General features: G+C 42.5%; 9 protein-coding genes across 9 annotated transcripts; 5 read left to right on the top strand and 4 right to left on the bottom strand.

The window, feature by feature from the left end:
• Positions 1 to 285: 285 nt before the first annotated feature.
• On the top strand, positions 286 to 1700 carry SAMD00019534_082590 (hypothetical protein; the record flags this gene model as incomplete). The annotated part of the gene is made up of 3 exons (XM_012896719.1): positions 286 to 622; positions 701 to 1251; positions 1332 to 1700. Coding segments are annotated over 3 exons (1257 nt in total), but the record flags the coding sequence as incomplete, so codon positions are not given.
• A 313-nt stretch (positions 1701 to 2013) lies between these two features.
• On the bottom strand, positions 2014 to 2801 carry SAMD00019534_082580 (hypothetical protein; the record flags this gene model as incomplete). The annotated part of the gene is made up of 3 exons (XM_012896718.1): positions 2014 to 2157; positions 2223 to 2417; positions 2508 to 2801. The coding sequence occupies 3 exons, from the start codon at positions 2799 to 2801 to the stop codon at positions 2014 to 2016; spliced, it is 633 nt and encodes a 210-aa protein (XP_012752172.1).
• Positions 2802 to 3918: 1117 nt separating this feature from the next.
• Positions 3919 to 5212, top strand: SAMD00019534_082570 (hypothetical protein; the record flags this gene model as incomplete). Its single annotated transcript, XM_012896717.1, has 2 exons — positions 3919 to 4135; positions 4230 to 5212. Coding segments are annotated over 2 exons (1200 nt in total), but the record flags the coding sequence as incomplete, so codon positions are not given.
• Positions 5213 to 5829: 617 nt separating this feature from the next.
• Positions 5830 to 6220, top strand: SAMD00019534_082560 (hypothetical protein; the record flags this gene model as incomplete). Its single annotated transcript, XM_012896716.1, has 2 exons — positions 5830 to 6007; positions 6078 to 6220. Coding segments are annotated over 2 exons (321 nt in total), but the record flags the coding sequence as incomplete, so codon positions are not given.
• An 87-nt stretch (positions 6221 to 6307) lies between these two features.
• On the bottom strand, positions 6308 to 7972 carry SAMD00019534_082550 (hypothetical protein; the record flags this gene model as incomplete). The annotated part of the gene is made up of 5 exons (XM_012896715.1): positions 6308 to 6406; positions 6481 to 6964; positions 7038 to 7252; positions 7320 to 7772; positions 7841 to 7972. 5 exons carry the CDS (start codon positions 7970 to 7972, stop codon positions 6308 to 6310), a joined length of 1383 nt encoding a protein of 460 aa, XP_012752169.1.
• Positions 7973 to 9156: 1184 nt separating this feature from the next.
• SAMD00019534_082540 (hypothetical protein) lies at positions 9157 to 12189 on the bottom strand (the record flags this gene model as incomplete). The annotated part of the gene is made up of 6 exons (XM_012896714.1): positions 9157 to 9223; positions 9357 to 9621; positions 9715 to 10022; positions 10090 to 10277; positions 10365 to 11336; positions 11395 to 12189. The coding sequence occupies 6 exons, from the start codon at positions 12187 to 12189 to the stop codon at positions 9157 to 9159; spliced, it is 2595 nt and encodes an 864-aa protein (XP_012752168.1).
• A 736-nt stretch (positions 12190 to 12925) lies between these two features.
• On the top strand, positions 12926 to 13476 carry SAMD00019534_082530 (hypothetical protein; the record flags this gene model as incomplete). Its single annotated transcript, XM_012896713.1, has 2 exons — positions 12926 to 13215; positions 13380 to 13476. The coding sequence occupies 2 exons, from the start codon at positions 12926 to 12928 to the stop codon at positions 13474 to 13476; spliced, it is 387 nt and encodes a 128-aa protein (XP_012752167.1).
• A 104-nt stretch (positions 13477 to 13580) lies between these two features.
• SAMD00019534_082520 (hypothetical protein) lies at positions 13581 to 15712 on the bottom strand (the record flags this gene model as incomplete). Its single annotated transcript, XM_012896712.1, has 4 exons — positions 13581 to 13916; positions 13994 to 14291; positions 14363 to 15381; positions 15461 to 15712. The coding sequence occupies 4 exons, from the start codon at positions 15710 to 15712 to the stop codon at positions 13581 to 13583; spliced, it is 1905 nt and encodes a 634-aa protein (XP_012752166.1).
• A 435-nt stretch (positions 15713 to 16147) lies between these two features.
• SAMD00019534_082510 (hypothetical protein) lies at positions 16148 to 17821 on the top strand (the record flags this gene model as incomplete). The annotated part of the gene is made up of 1 exon (XM_012896711.1): positions 16148 to 17821. One exon carries the CDS (start codon positions 16148 to 16150, stop codon positions 17819 to 17821), a length of 1674 nt encoding a protein of 557 aa, XP_012752165.1.
• Between the last annotated feature and the right edge of the window lie 502 nt (positions 17822 to 18323).

Here is an 18323-nt window from a genome sequence, read left to right as displayed (position 1 = left end):
GTATATAGATAAGATATTGAATGAATGAATGAAAAGATCTACTTCAATTTCATTTATCGTCAGAGTCTTTGAATCTGAGTGGTGACGATGCATTCGAGACCACCAAAGTGTCTTCCAAAATAGTCAGTCTGAAGGGTTGGGTTTGTTTTTATGTTTGTTGAGTCATCCATCCATCTCTTTGAAGTTTGGATGAATCTAAGTTGTTGATTGATTGAACTAACAACGTCAAAGTCAGTCATTATTGTTGTATCTGTAACTAGTTAATAATAGTAGTAGTAGTAATAGAGTAGTAATAGTTGGATTGTAATGGATAGTGATAAGATATTACAGGGGAAGAAGTATGTGTTTGTGACGGTTGGTACGACGAGATTCGAAGAGTTGATACAGGAGGTCGATAAGAAGGAGTTCCATCAACTACTCAAGAGTTTCGGTTATAATGCATTGTTGATGCAGATTGGTGATAGTAAATGTTCAATAGAGAACTCTATCAATGTTGATGATCATACATCAACTACATCAACTACATCATCAACAATCAATGGATTCACATCATATTATTATCGATTCAAACCTTCATTATTCAATGATATGAATAATAGTACACTTATAATCAGTCATGGAGGTAAGGATCATACATGTGATCACAACTACTCTGGAATCATTCCACTCACTCACTCAATCAATCATCTCAATCTCACACGATATGATCATTCAGGTTCTGGATCAATCTTGGAAGCTTTGGAAGCACATAAACCAATAGTTTGCGTTACGAATAGTAGATTGATGCATAATCATCAGGTGGAGTTGGCAGACAGACTGGCACGTTCACCTTATAGCTATTTATTGCCATGCGAGCCGGCAACATTACATACAGTGGTCAAGGATGATTTGAAGTCATACCTGGCCACAAGACAACAATTGAATGATAAGGTGATCGATAGATCATTGCGCCAATTCTGTAGACAACTCACCGAGCAGACAGAGTCACTGGCGCCACAAAGCAGCGCCAATGGTGGTGGACTCAAGACCATGGTTGTCTTGGGATCTGGTGGTCACACTGCCGAGATGTTCTATCTATTGAAGCATGTTGATCGCGACAGATTCAATCACATGACCTATGTCTTGGCCGACTCGGACAAGCGGTCAGAGGACAAGATCCACATCAATGACAAGTCTGGCAAGCTCTCAATCAAGAAGATTCCAAGGAGTAGGAAGGTTGGCCAATCATACTTTGGAAGCATATGGACAACTGTAAGTCAGGAGCCACATCAATTCGAATCATTCCACTCACTCACTCACTCACTCAATCAATCAATCCGAATCAAACATAGTTGATATCATTGATGTATTGCTTGTTGTTGGTATTCAAGGAGAGACCAGATGTTGTTATTTGTAATGGACCTGGTACTTGTGTGCCCATCGTGGTCGCAGCATACATGTTTAGGTTTGTCGGACTGAAACGATGTAAGATAGTCTATTACGAGAGTATAGCACGTGTCAATGGACTATCACTGTCTGGAAAGATATTGCAACGTGTTGCCGATTGGTTCGTCTATCAATGGCCTGAACTGGAGCATCAAATCAAGATGAACAACAAGTGTTGTAACAACATATTCTTTGAAGTGGAGCAACAGCAAAAGTTACAGCAACAGCAGCAATCAACATCATCAACAAGTCGTGCTGCTGGCAACAAGAAGGCTGATTGATTGGTCCATTGATTGATTATCATGGAATGTACAATAAATCCACCGTCAATGTACACTTATTACAACAATCATTTATGTCATGTGAGGTATAGTATGATGGCAATGTGACCATCCAGCCACATCAAGTTCTGTCCATTGATTGATCCCAATGCTTTGAATGATCATTGAGGTAATGAGTCAATCCATCCTTCCTCATGCATCGTGAGTTCGTTCATTAATGTGACTTTGTTGTTGATCCATGTTGTGAACCAAGGCATTGTGATTGATTGACTGGTAATCATATATGTATGTATTGATAGTCGATGTATCAAGATGATACAAAGTATGATAATAGTCCACCAGTAACCTTTTGTATCAGTGCCTGTCCAAATGGAATATAAGACAATGAATACCATATGACTGCCACGAACTGGAATATAACCATCATCATTGTTAATATAGTTGATTGAAGCTAGTGTTTGATTGATTGATTAGTATAAGACAATGATACTATGAGTGGTCGAGCGAACTACTTACACTCAGTGCACAATATAGAGTACCAAAGATTGAACATAAGTAGATAAGCGATGAGTATAGACGCTCTTTAGATGATGTGATGTTCTCAAGTTGTTTCTTTACACCGACCAATATCACAAGGCCTAGAATGACACAAAGACTACCAAGTGTATACAACTTGGCGAATGTCTTTGGTGCAAATATGAAGAATGTTGACTGTTTGATTGTGGCAACGCAAAGGTATGAGTACACTCAATTCTACTTCCACTTTGTTGTTGACTTGTTGACGCGTTAACATTCACATACCATGGCAATGAAGGCAATGCCCAATCCCAATGTTATAACGAATATAATGATACGTTGCATATATGAGAATGAAGTCTGTTGTTGTACCTCTTCGTAAAAGGTTGGCTCCTCTTTCTTTGTACCACCTACAGCACCTGATATCTTGCCAGAGATCTTGGACATCATGCCCTCGCCCGACTGACTCAAGTCATTCCAATATTGAGATGGAGCATTCGATGCCGTACTCAAGAATGACTGATTTGTCTTAAAGTCAAGATTATCAAGACTATAACTGTTGGTGGATGTTGTAGACATTCTTCAAGAGTGTATGTCAATCTATCTCTATCTCTATCTCTATCTCTATCTTAAATGTATGTAGTATTGATACAATATCATTGAATGTTATAAGTTGTGTTGTTTTGCACAATGACTCATTCATTCTTTCAAAGACCACTCTCCCAACAACAAATCAGCTGGTTGACAAACATTTGTGTACTACAATGATGGGTTTGCAATTGAGTCAAGTTTGATTGTGCACAACACAAGTACCCTCTGGTCAACAAATGTGTTGTACACAACGAAACTTAACTCAAAAGGCAAACCCATCATTCTTCCGACCTTGACAATATGTTAATCTATCATTGGGCGAGTATTCATGGACTTTATGAAGTCACTACAAGTAAAGTAATACGGATTGAACATCCAATGAAATAAAAAGGAGATTATCTCTATATAAATGTGGTTGAAACATACAATAGAGGGGATCTCGTTAATTAGAATTAACATATTGTTAACTTAATGTTTCATGGCCTTCTTGTTGGGGCCTATCTATAACTTTAGACTCCATCTCAATCACCACCATTGCACTTTAAAAGGGGTGTGTGTGTATTTAAGATGATGAGTGGCAATCAATCACACAATCACAATCAAGACACACTTCAAATAGGAGGTCCTTCATTCTCAAACACACAACCCACACAATGAGAGCTGTTTGAACACCTACCTTATATGTCAAATGATCATAACACACTTTACTTATTACACTACCACTTCATCCCACCCTGCCTTGCATCCAACCCACCACCATTATTACATGTGCCTGACAGCTAACCAACCATCCGTCATGTATAAATACTCTAACAAGTTGTTATTTATTAAAGGCATTGACAACCCCTCACACACTTTTGCCTAAAGTGTCCTTTAATCCCATCCCTACTCACTCCTTCTCTTGTAGTGACACATAAATAACAACCTATTGCAAAGGTTGAATGTGCTTCTACTTCCAATCACCAATCATCTCGCCAAACATTCATCCATCCTATCAATCAATCACTCCAAACATATATGGTACCATCAACTTTACAATTTTTATTATTGTTGTGACACCTTCAATAATAACAAACATATAATAATAATATAATTTATAAAGAAGATGATAAAGAGTGAGAGTGAACATATATCATCAACATTATTCCTTATACCACCAGATGAGAAGTTCTTATGTTGTAATCATGGTGGATTGATGCATACTCCTGTTGTCAATGTTGAATGTGGACATATGTTCTGTTCAGATTGTATACAAACTCTTGGATTCTGTCCAATCGATCACATGCCCATAAATACATTAGATATCAATTTCCAACTAAAGAGTATGTACTCAGTATTTCCAAAAAAGGAAATGGAATAGTTCCAATCAATCACTCACTCACTCACACAACTACCACACTCAAAACTCTCAATCAGATGAATTGGATCAATTATTATGTTATTGTAAATACGGAGTACAAGAGAAGGGAGGACATTTGTTTGTTCGCCAAGATGGTTGTGGAAGCATAATCAGCTATGGCAGCAAGCAGAACCACGAGGAAACATGTCGATACAACCCTGTCAACAACAAAACAGTGAACATTACACCCAACTCATCAGCTGAAGAACTGGCTGCCATGATGGACAACAGCAATCGCTCATCATCAAACAATAGTAACCGATCAAGTGGCAACTCATCCCCCTTTGAATCGCTTCACTCCCCATCATCTCCATTCTCCACGGGCAGTGGAGATAGCAGCTCACACTCATTCACCGTGCTCAAAGAAGAGGATGATTGTCTGGACATCAACAATCATACGACCACGACCATGAACTCTACGAACAAGACCTCACCTAGACCTTCATCAACTACGATAACGCCAAACACATTGACAAAGGGAAGTAGTGAGCCAGCCAATCCCCAGGACGTCGAAGACAGGAATCAGCTGTGGGAGTCAAGTACCAACTTGTTCTTTTGTAGCAGTCGCTTCTGCCCCAATAAGGAGAATGGTTGCTACTACTATGGCAAGACCGAGGAGAACATCAAGTACCATCTGGACAACGAGTGCCAGGCGCAACGTATGAAGAACAAGATCTCACAACTTCAAGAGGTCATCGAGAAGAAGGATGAGGAGCTCAGTACACTCCGTCATTCATCATCCGGTATCATGATGAACAGGTCTACTTCATCAATTTCATCAACTTCATCATCAACATCATCAACATCATCAACGACTACGACTACGGCCCCTGCAACTACATCAAGTGTCACACCTGGCAACGACAAACAAAAGACCATAGTGACGCAACCAGCAATAGTTGTAGCATTTTTATTATTCATTCAATCGATCAAGAAGAGGATACGCCAAGGACTCCGCAAGATCAAGAAGGTGTTATTGAGGAAGAAATATAAGAAGTTATAAACTTCCATCACCAAACGGATGGATCAACTGATCATCAAAAATGTGGATCAATCAGGTAGCTTGCACGACAGCATCATCCATGTCCACACAAATAACGATCAATTATTATTATCATCATTGGAATAAATGTAAATATTGGTATTGATGTTAATATTAATATATTTTTTCTTTTTTTTTGAACTTCATATTTTTCTTTCTGATCAAAAAACTGGAAAACTCTGAACGAGGACTTGGTTCCACACATTATACTGTTGGATACGGCCATACAAAGAATATAATACCTCATCTCGTCCGATCTGAGAAGTCAAGTTTCTTCTGGCCACCCCAGTACTCAAGTTGGAGACAATTGGGGAACATGTGGTGCTGTATTCTTTTATCACTTTTGTCATCATCTGGAACTATTCCGGCCCCCACCCCTCCAATCATTTTCTTTATTATCCTCTTTTGGTTCTGTTGAAGGAACTGACCCCACATGTCCAAGTTCGAGAATCTGACAACTAATGTTCACTTGTCACACAAACAAAGTGTCAAACAACATGAACATCATCATCCGCCCAACTGTGCTTACTCTTCAAACTCAGAATATACAAGAAAGATAGAGATAGATAGATAGAATGAGCACTCATATTAACTATACTATGGCTACATTGACATTGGCTGGAGGCATCATTGGTTATGCAAAGGCAAAGTCAATCCCAAGTCTTGTCGCTGGTACATCATTTGCACTTCTCTACACTGCATCTGGTGTTCTCATTGAGAAGAATCCTCAGATGGGTCATGGAATGACTGCAGGCATGTCTCACTCATTCATTCAATCATTCATTGACTGACCTTATTCATTCTCATTCAATCAATCAAACAGTTATATCATTGATCTTGGCATCGACCATGGGTAAGAGAGCGATCAAGACAGGAAAGATCATGCCTGGTGGTCTTGTTGCTGGTGCTGCAGCTGCAACTACAATCTACAGTGCTAAGAAGTACTATGATTGGACTTATGGTGTCTAAGTCACAATATCAATCAGTGAACGAGTATATATGAATATATAATGTTTGGGAGACACACATGCGATCACATCGTTGTTGTATTGATCACTTGATCTTCCTGGCAATAAACCAGACACAGTTAAATATCGCTTGGAACAAGGAGTCCTTGTTCTTGGTGTACTGGCAATCAATCAACTTGTACTCCTACATGTTCACGAAGTAGTGTATGTTAGCACATCATGATCATCATGGATATCGATCAATCAATCAAAACATACCAATATCTCAAAGTTATAGGACCGAACAATGTCTAGTAACTCGGTTGAGTTGAGATGGAAGGAGGTGAGCGCATCGTGATGATAGTGGAGCGGCCCATTGTTCATCCAGAGTCCGCCGACGTTCAGGATGAGATGGAAACGCTCGATCAATGTGAATATGTTCTCAACAGTGTCAATGAAGAAACTGGAACATATGCAGTCGAACTTGTTCGAGGTGTTGGGGTTGGCGTTGATGTTAGCGTTGATGTTGGTGTTGTTGGATGTGATAGTCGTTGTCGACAACGACGTGAGTGCAGGCGACACCTGCGGTGAATATATATCGAAAAAGTCACCATAAGCAAAGGACATATTGGCACCTGGCTCATCCTTCCTACCAATGGCAATGTCTGGAATCAATATCCTTCTAGTCTGCGTATGTTCATCGGTGATATTCTTGGTCTGATGTATGAATGGATACAATGTCTGAGAGTTCAGATCATTCACACTAATTGATTGATTTGATTGGAGTTAGAATTAATATGATTGAGTGGATGGAGACCATGGATGGGAAGACATACCCTCCAGAGAATATCCTCTTTAGTGCCACGATCAGGAATAGAGAGTTCTCGTTCAGTGTTGTGTGGAATCCCAGCATTGAGATGTCGTATGGAAGTCGACCCATTCCTGCACCAGGACATATGACCTTAATATCTCGACGTTGTTCCACGCTAGGGTAGTACCTTTCCAGACTCGCATAAAATGGATTGTAACTTTGTACACGCTCATCCAGTCCCTATTCAATCATTCAAAGTTAGTTCACTAAACTTCAAAATTGATCCATCAATGATGATAATACATACCTCTGAACTCCAATCACGGACAACTAGTAAGAATAGATTGAGTACTTTGTCAATGATGGTGTTGGGTCCCCATCGAACTCCACGTTTGGATGAGCTCTTGGATTTCTTGGGAGAGGGTGAGGATGATGAAGTTGAACTCTGGTAGGAGAATGATGATCCATCGTGGTAAGATGAGCCAGATTGGTATGATTCGTCATTTGAACTGTCTGATGAAGTGTTGTTCTCCTTCATCAATACATCATCGAATTCCGATGGAAACATTTCCTCTTCATCCTGAGTCAACTCTGTCTCCAACATTGATGTTGTTGTTGTTGTTGATGATAGCGCTGGGGTACTGTTATGACTGTCCACATTATGTTTCTCGACGACATCGCTTCCTGGTTCAGATAATAACCAATTAAGGAACCTTTGATTATCCTCTATCCTAGCTATGATCAACTCATACTTCCTTTTCTAATGGATTGATTGATTAATAGAGTTAATAATTATTTGATTGATTGATTGAATTATCCGAGACTTACAAAGTGTTCTTGGATTGAAGGATTGATCTGGTTTGAGTTGTGAACTATCTGGATGTTTCGTCGGATGACAGACTTGGCTGATGTTTCATACTTCCTGAATAAGGCACGGATGGTGTCCTCAACAAAGAGCATTAAAGGACGTGGAGGTGTTGGTCGTTCTGGTACCGCTTGTGACTGTAACAATGGTGTTGTTGAAGTTGATGATATGATTGAAGAGGTAGTTGTTGTAGTTGTTGTCATTGTATGATTGGCACTAGATTGAATTGGAGATGGTGATTGTGACGGTGATGGTGATTGTGGTGATGGTGGTGACGGTGATACACCTTCGTTATTGTTTGTATCCAGTCTCCACATCATCCCAATAATGTAATCCTGTCAACATCAATCAATCAATATTCGATAAACTTATATTATATATTTATATCTATCTATATATCTCAATCATATACCTGTCAGTCTATCTCTCTGTCTTGTGTGTATATGAATATGCGATTACTTGAATGACGCTGACCTCCACAAATGGCTGTTACCAAACATGTGATGTCGGTGGTTTGGGGCAGTTGTGGAACATCACGACAACGACCAAGCGATGCGGATGCGCGTTGTCCAAAAACAGGACATACGGAATGCAAGAATGCAGTGAAGTGCGCCCCACAATGAATGGCAATAATGAGACAGGACAAGGCGCGGCCTGCACTAATGTTGTTCTGTTTGTTCTAAGTTGGTCACTCAGTCAGTTCACTTCATATCCAGAGGTCACATGCACAGTCACAAGAACCCATCCATCCATCTAAATTGTAATTAATTATGATGTTTGATTTGATGTTGGCGCGTTGTTGATGGCAATGGCGTATGATTTTTCAAACACAAAGTTAATGCGTTGTCGCTCGCGCGGGAGCTAAAATAAGAAGCGAGTCAAAGGTGGTGTCCTCGTCTACAGTCTTGGATGTGGATCGATAGTATGCTGATGTAAGGTCGGCGCCTGCCTTTGATTTTGATTGCGTTTGCACTTTCGACTTGAGAAGTCGAAAGTGACTTGAAGTCGACGTGTGTGTGTGATTGATTGGATCTGGTGTGTGGTGGAACTTGGGTGTTGACTACGACGAAGCCTGCTCTCGGGACATGGCCTCGTTTGGGCCTTTGGGGTTGGTCCTCTTCATCATTGGCGTTTATATTTGACTGTCTTGTATGTTCACGTGAAACCTGAATGGATCTAATCTTGCCAATGGTGTCGACACAATGTCATGTTCACTAATTGATCTGTGCAGATTCGAGAGTGTTGTTGTGGCTGGTTCTATATATATATATATGATGGACTACACGTCCAACACTTGTCCAGCCAAGTCCAATGAGTTGATTCTCATATCTATAATATCATTGTTTCTGTTGGTGGTTGTTGTTGTTGTTGTTGATTATATGAATGTGTTAGTGTCGTCTTCCGATCATTCATTCAATCAATCAATCAATCAATCAGTCAATCATCCAAACATGGAGTTGAGGTTACACTGCTACTTACCTATTCTGTTCAACGTGTATGACTTTCTTTACAAAGTTGATGATGGATTCAACACTTCTACTACCATTGTAAACGATTGGTTGATGTGGATTCTCACTTGGGAATAGTGCAATGTATGGATACTCGTCGATACTATGTCGCAGCATGTTTGGCAATGAGTTGGTGCTACAATCATAGTCCAACACATCCACGTCCAACCTTTGTTCAGACAACTGTCTCGCTGCCTCGGCAAAATGTATGCCCATTGTCTTGCAGAATCCACACCCTAAGTGTTGTGTTGTGATGTGATTAGTGATTGTGGATTGGACCAAGTCAGCCTGCACAGCCAGTCAGCTAGCCCGCAAGACAGGATACTTACATGGAACGTAAAAGTAGACCAATGAGAGTCTGTTTGACTTGATCACATCGTCCTCAAAGCTGTCGTATACGGCCTTGATCACGTGGTTTGCTCCAGGTCGTGAGGATGGCAACAGACTATCAGACCTTCGATATGGTGTCAATTTGGATAATTGATAATCATTCATAAATTGAAGTAGGTTGACAATGTCTATCGGCATGTCTTCCGAAGTCGGGAACAAGTAATGTTCCTCAGCCTGCACATCAATAATCGCCAATCCTGGTAAAGTTGTGATACCAAGTTTGTCTGCAAAGTCTCTTGTCATCTCACTATATTTGTTTGAGTCGTCAGTACAACTCCATCAATCAATCATTCGTTCGTTTGATGTATACTTACGCATCAGCATAGAAGAAGCGGAATGTTTGTCTAAACTCATCCATTGTATCGTAGAGTGTCATTAATTCTGGAGAGTATGTCTTGTTCTCCACCAACACATTTGTCGAGTACTCTGTATAGTTGATGAACAACACAATGTTTGGCAATGCAGTAGCAAATCGATGTAATGACTCTGGTGACAATTCAAACTGTTTGATTGATTGATCGATTGATTGATAGAGTGAGTGAGTGAGTATGGACTTGCGACTGGATATGGAGGTTGTTCCAACACTTACAACCGCGGGTTGAGTCTGTGTCATCCATCTGAATATCTGGGCTGGATCATCATGACATCGATTGAGTTCATAGACACCTTCAGAGGCAATGGCGTGGATGATACCTTGGTATGGAGGAGGCTGATCGATCGATTCAAACATGATTTGAGCCAGTGATGTGTCGTTGATGAGTGCGATTGGTACGCGGTATGCCAGTCGATCAGAGATGAATTGGAACTTGTGATACTCTGGCGTGGCATTGTTTGGAAACACTCCATAGATGGCATGTGGCATGCTCCACATGTAATCATCAAGGTCGTCCTTGTCGAGAAGTAGTGTGATTGGCGCGAATGTGGCCGCGCGTATCGTTGCAGCCAGGTTGTCGGGGTGTGTTGGTCCACGTGGGATGACATTGCCACCATATCGTCGATAGAGTTGGATGACTGGATAGCCTGCAATCGATTGTTTATCGCGTAGTTCCAGATTACTTGCACAGTTGACTCGTGCAAACAACACTGGTATATCTGTGTAGTTGTACAGACGTCTTGCCTCGTCCACCTCGTGATAGAGTGACTGTGAGCGTGCACACCATGGCGCATAGAACAATACAAATACAAAGTCATTCTCCTCGATCGCTCGATCAAAGTTATGTTTGTTCAACTCTATCACCTCTGTATATGATCGCACATAGTTGCTCTCGGCAGGCCATTGCTTGGTATGGACGTTTGGGGTTGGGGCTGGGGCTTGGGTTTGAGCAGGGGCTGATGAGTCTGGTGAAGTTGATTGAGTGGTGGTAGGTGGAGTTGGAGGGGCTGAGGGCGAGGGCGAGGGTTGAGGTGGAAGCTGTTCAACGATGAGTTGTGGCTTGGACTGAGGGTAGCCATCGATTGGATTGCCAAATGATAGTGAGTCAGCTTGGATGACTCTAAGGAGATTGTGCATTACTTCGACATTGGCATTGGTAGTTTGATTCTGTTCGAATGGAGCCTTGAACTGAATCGAATGTCTTTAAGAGTATGACGGCCCTGGGTGATCGACGGAAGAATGATACATCGTTATAAACTCCAAAGGCAATGGTGCGGAATACCAAAGTGCGTGTGGCCTCGTCAAATGTGTGTCCATCACTTAGATACAACTTCATAGTATCAACTGCCTTGACCACCTCTGATAGTCCATCACTTAATATATTAGTGGCCTGTTGGTTGAGCTCTGGGAACCAATCATTCTGAAGCATATGATAGTGAATACGATGGGAGACCAACAACTCTTTGAATGGCACAGTTTGGAATGACTTGACAACCTGTGACGCCTTGATCATCGCCTTGATCTTTAACAAATGCTGGTTCATCACTTCCATTGACAATGAGTATGGGTATAATGAGTATGATGGTGGTGGCGCATCAGTACCACCTCCAGCGCCAGCGATGGCTCCATCACCAGCAGGTGGCGTACCATATATCGTAGGACTGGCACAGAGGTACATCATGAAATGATCGAGTTCATCAATGTTGTTGGCCTCCAAAACAACGTTTGATTGGAGGTATTGAAACTTGATCTGATCATAGTGCGTCCAAAGATGGATGTATCGTGCATGATGTGTTTTGAAGCGGCCACCAAAGACTCCAAATGCAATAAGTTCAAAGGCCGTGGACTTGGCCACGAGATCATAGGTGTGAGCCAGATGAACGAATGACTTGATAGACTCCTCAGCACCAACAATCTCGGGTATATCCTCTTGGGGTATCTTTACATATCCAGCTCCAGATCCCCTCATCATCTCTTTAATCTCATCACCAAATCTAGTTGAAGCATACTCTGTCAATCTATCTTTGAACTGGCCACTCATGAATGACTCCACCGTTGACACCACATTCACAACTGCGAACTGATCATGAGGTGTCCATTTCCAATCACTTATATATTTAACATCCTCTATATTTGTTGTTGTTGTTGTTGTTATTGTTGATGTTGATGTCGTCTCTGATTGATCGTTGACTTGGTGTTGTTGGTCTTGGGCCTGGTCTTGACACGTCACCATCACCATCAATATGATAAATATACATAACCTTATCTTATATGTCATTATGTTATGTATATGTATATATTATATAATATGTATTAGTTCATCAATCAATGTGCTGAAGATTGACATCCTTCATCCCCGATGTTCATTGAATGACTTCTGAATGATTGAAACTTGAAAAAAAAGCCCGGGCACAAGTTTGGATTAGGAAGTTCAGATTCATTCGTGAAGCGACAACAATGTTATTATTTTGAATTTTATTTGCAAGATTGAGGATATCCTCAGTGTGGGTGGATTCCCAAGCTTCCACGCACTCAGAGACCCTACCCTCACACCAGCACAAGGATACACTTTGAGCAACCATACTCAATACAGCTCATATCTTTGATCCTACGATCGACCCATGTATGTGTTATTGACGAATCTATCGATGACAGGCAGCCAACAATCATCGACATCAGATCCAGCAACAGCATCATCAACAACAGCAGAATGAACGATTGAACGATTGAACGATTAGCTAATACGATGATCCACAACATTATACACAAACAGAAACATGCAGATCTTTGTTAAGACATTGACAGGAAAGACCATCACCCTCGAGGTCGAGGGATCAGACACCATCGAGAATGTCAAGGCCAAGATCCAAGACAAGGAGGGAATCCCCCCCGATCAACAACGTCTGATCTTTGCCGGAAAGCAGTTGGAGGACGGTCGTACCCTTTCGGACTACAACATCCAGAAGGAGTCTACCCTCCATTTGGTTCTCCGTCTCCGTGGAGGTATCGAGCCATCCCTCCTCCTCTTGGCCAGAAAGTACAAGTGTGACAAGATGATCTGCAGAAAGTAAGCATGAACAGCAACAGGACATACTTGGGACATGTTAGCGATCATTGATTGATTGATTGATTGCGATCGCGAATGAACAGGACATGATGAATGAACATCGAACTAATGAACGAACGAATGAACGAATGACTAATCATCATGCTTAATCAATCAAACCTTAGGTGCTACGCTCGTCTCCACCCACGTGCCGTCAACTGCCGTAAGAAGAAGTGCGGTCACTCCAACAACTTGAGACCAAAGAAGAAGCTCCTTAAGTAATAAACTAGCCTCAAGGTGTATGATCTTGCATGTTATAGGAAACAAACAGAATAAGCGACCAACAGGAACGATGTTCCTCTCTCCATTTACATTCATTCATTACTTTAGCGCATCATTTTATTCTTGAGGAACTTGAAAGAGAGGAGCGCAAGCATTAGACATGTGAATATGATGCTGACGACCTCGGACATCACGATGGATGGCTGTCTACACTCGAGGAATGAGTGACGTTCGTTGTGTTGACTGTGTATGACATCGGTCAATGATTCGGCCAATGTTTGCAACGTCTGGATCTTTGCATAAGCCTCCACTTCCTTGTGTTTGGACAAATGTTGTCCAATCTCCAACAACACCTCTTGTATCGATTGTCTCATCTTATCAATTGATTGAATATCCTCCTTATCAGACTCTTGTGCAAACTCCTCCCATGTCTCGTCTTGCTGTAAGATGATGGATGTGTCAGTGTCAGTGTCGAGGTCATTGATCAATGAATGGAATGGATGAAGCCAGGACTTACGTCAATGTGACTCATTATGATTTGGAGTGATTCCAATGATTCCACGATGTGCGAGTAGACGTTGTTGCGAATGGCTGCGTCTGTCTGTGCGAATGATAGTGTCTTGTGAGTGGAGAACACACTGAAAGGGTTGAATCCCATGGACCATAGATAGTTGGCATCATTCTGATTCGCTCCACTTGTCTTTGACAATTCCAGATGTGTTGGTAGCACTCCCCATATAGTCTCCAATAATGCTGCCATCACTGGTCTTGTGGCATCATCGGCATCAATCGAAAGATTGCCCTGTTCGCCACATCTATATGATTGATTGATTGAACGAGTAAGTGAATGCTTGATTGATTGGTTGGAGTGGATAAACAAACATACGTAAAGTCTACAGGCCTTTGGGATTGTGTTTGAATGGCTATCACCATGTCATCAAAGGAGACAGCTTGATGCATGCGATCAAGGAGTAGTAGGTCCTTGAATGAGATGTCAAAGAGGAATACGGGGATGACCCGCGAGTCGCTATTACGATTGTCCAACTCTGGAACAAAGTCAAGGTTGTGCTGTTGAAGCCAATAGTGCAGGTCGGCCGAGTCCAGGTACTGCTGTGTACCCTTGGTGCCACTGTGATGCACGCGCAGTGACGACTGCTTGGCCTGTGCGGCATATATGTTGTCAAGCAGTGATATCTCTGCCTTGGAAAAGGAGATTGATTGGTCGGGCAGCAACTTGATTGATTTCAACTGCTTCCTGATCTCGTCCCAATCAAACCTCTCGGACTGCTCCAGGATGCCCACCTTGTGATCGTGCACCATGATGAGACGCACTTCCAGGTGTGTCCAATCAAAGTTCATCATGTGTCCAATGGGCGGCGCGATCAGTTGACGCGTGGTCTGATGGACAAAGGTGCCAATGTCGTTGAGGAAGCGGTCGGACGATCCGCTAGCGTGGCGCGGCAGCTGCGACGCGATGACGCTGCCTGTGCCCTTGGTCACGGGGCCAAAGTTGACGGCGTCGGCCGTCAGATCGATCCACATGTATCGTCCTCCGCCATCGCCACGACATTGCCACATCTTTGTTGTGCAATAGAAAGGCGTCCGTTGCTGCTTGTCCGCTTGAGCGAGGTTGGGAATCTGGGAGTATGAGTACGACTGGCTAATGTCATTGTTCAATATATATATAGTGTAGGCGTTGTTCTTATCGACCAAGTTGTAATCACTGGCAATGATACTGTCGATTATGTCGTAGCCAATGACAGTGGTGCCTGCGCCAATCGTTGGGTGTGGTCGTTGCTGTCTAGTCGCGTCACTTATCGCCGTGCGCAGGTCATCCTTCAATCTGTCCGATGACGTCTCTAAGAAGTAGAGGTACTTTTGTTTGATGAACTGTACAGTGGAGAACTATATTACATCCAATGATTGATTGATGTTAGAGTCTGTCCCCTTCCATGCAGCAACTTGCAAGCTCATCGGTACATACAGGATTCTTGATGACAGGTATGTTTGTGTTATCAAGATGATTGAGTATGCGCTGTAGATCGTTGTGTTGGGCAGTTGAGAAGCCTACCAATCGAACGTTTATATTTATAGGATGTTCGAATGAGAAGCTATCTGTAAATGTATCAATTGATGGCTTATCATGATCATCAACATGAGCCAATACCAACACACCAACAATGATGACCTGTATCAACAGTATTATTAACAATCTATTATATCTTGTCAACAACATTATATGTATATATATATATATAATGACTCAGTATTGAATGAATGATCAATCAATTCTTGTTTGTTGTTTATTGAATCAAAGGTTGAACTTCACACCACCTCTTCGCGAAGGATCACCCTTTGTTGTTGCGCGACCAACCAGACCACAACAACTTGGTCAATGTCACAACTTTAACTTCAAAGTCATAAGTTATAATGAGTGATAATCATTAACATCATGGTTATACAATATCTTGTGACAATGTAGAATGACTCAATTTGACAAGATCTGATCCCCAAAGTATCTTCCACGACCTCACAATTGTCGCCGCCCGCCGCCTCTACATGCAGTGATCAACCTTTCAATCAATCAATCAATCAACTTGTTAACATAGATATACATATTCATACATATACATATATATATACATATATATATACATATACATATATAGAGATGAAAGGATTACTTACATTTTTCTTTGCCGATGACATTATAAAGTACTTGAGATTATTGGATACAAGGTTGGAGACTATAATTGCCAGTAATACAAGATTGAGAATATATGAACACTTGATTGTACTGGTGGCATTAGGTTATTCAATAAGGTCTCTGTTGAAATGGTCTGTCGATGATCTGAAGGATGTGGTATGGCGCTGGTCAAAGACATTGGCACCGCAAGTACACCGTCGTATACAAGGCGAGATCGACACACAGGTCGACGAGGTCATCGAAGAGTCCTTCCCAGATATCAAGGGCATGCCATACCTACGCGCGATACCCGACGAGGGACTATCATCCAAGGAGATCAAGAGGATACTACAGGTGATCCATGACAGTGACGTAGATCCGCGCAAGGGCAAGCTGTTTGCATACGTTTATCCAACGGGCGAGAAGCACGAGAAGATCATCATGAAGGCTCAGAACATGTTTGCCCATTTGAATGCGCTCAATCCGACGGCATTCCCCTCTCTGCGCAGGATGGAGGTGGAGGTCGTCCAGATGTCGATCGCTATGCTCAATGGCGGGCCCGACGCTGTCGGCACCATGACCACTGGCGGCTCAGAGAGTATATTGATGGCCCTCAAAGCGTACCGTGATCGTGCTCGTGACCTGTATGGCATTACACAACCCGAGGTCGTTCTGCCCATCACAGCCCATCCCGCCTTTGAGAAGGCTGGTCGCTACTTCTCCATCAAGATGGTCTACGTTCCAATTAATGGACGCATGGAGGTGGACATCTTCAAGATGCAACAATCAATCAATCGCAACACCATCCTACTAGTTGGCTCTGCTCCACAGTATCCACATGGCTGCATGGATCCCATTGAACACCTGGCCGCACTGGCTCGCAAGAAGAACCTGCCACTCCACGTCGACTCGTGCGTTGGAGGCTTCTTCCTGCCGTGGATTGAGCGCGCTGGCTATCCTGTGCCACCATTTGACTTCCGAGTCGATGGCGTCACATCAATCTCTGCTGACATCCATAAGTATGGTTACGCGACCAAAGGCTCGTCCGTGTTGCTGTTCAAGAGCGATGAGTACCGTCAGTATCAGTTCATGTCGTACACGGGCTGGCCTGGTGGACTGTTCGTGTCTCCCTCAATCCTCGGTACAAGGAGTGGCGGTAACATTGCCGCAGCATGGGCATCGCTGGTATCTCATGGTGTCAATGGATTCCAGTCGATGGCCGTTGAACTGATGAAGACCAGCACAGCCATCCAGAATGGCATCGCCAACATTGGTGGAATACGTGTTGTTGGTCGACCCGTGATGACCATCATATCGTTCGAGTCTGACGACGACCCCCTGGTCAACATACATGCCGTGGGCGACTTGATGCAGACGGTGGGCGGTTGGAAGCTTGAACGTCAACATCTACCAAACACCTGCCACATGACCCTATCGCTAGGCCATGTTGGAATCGAGAACAGTTTCCTCTCAGACCTTGCCAACTGTGTGAACAAAGTACGTCAAGATCCTCAAAAGTATGCCAAGCAGGGCACGGCTGCAATGTACAGCGGCATCTCCAAAGTTCCATTGCATCAGATTGCCGATCAGTTCCTCGTCACATTCCTTTGTCGCACCTACCGACTTCCTGGCCTTTTGGGAGCAGCCATCCATCCATGATCGTTCGGAACGATATCGTGGCTGCCACGATAGGCAAGCCGTGATTGTCGCGACATATTCACTTAATGAAGTTCGATCAACATACTTAATCGGGAAACCATCCATGTTTATGCCCCGAACCCATTCCATGCCACTTGGGGGCCAGATCTCGATCTTTGTTCACCCAATTTACAATTTTGGGAATTAGAAGCGTTTCCGTGTTGGGGGAGAGAGAGTGAAGAAAGAGATAAGTGAGAGTAGCTAACTCAAGAGTAACTCATTCATTCATTCAATTGATATATCATATTTATTTATATATTTATTTATTTATAACTATCTCATCATATCTGTATCACTGTACACATATTAAGATAATAATCATAGTCCGAACAAGCATTACTTCAACATTACCCCATTCACCTCAATCTGAAGTTGAATGACTCACACCAGACGTGAAAAGTGACCAACCTTTTCAAGTACTTGTTGAACAAATAACAACTAGTGTTGCGTGTGTTGTGTTGTG

Source organism: Acytostelium subglobosum, assembly GCF_000787575.1.
Source record: "Acytostelium subglobosum LB1 DNA, scaffold: scaffold17, whole genome shotgun sequence".
NCBI lineage: Eukaryota > Evosea > Eumycetozoa > Acytosteliales > Acytosteliaceae > Acytostelium > Acytostelium subglobosum.
The sequence above is the reverse complement of the archived record's forward strand: the minus strand, read 5'-3'. Positions and strand labels throughout refer to the sequence as shown.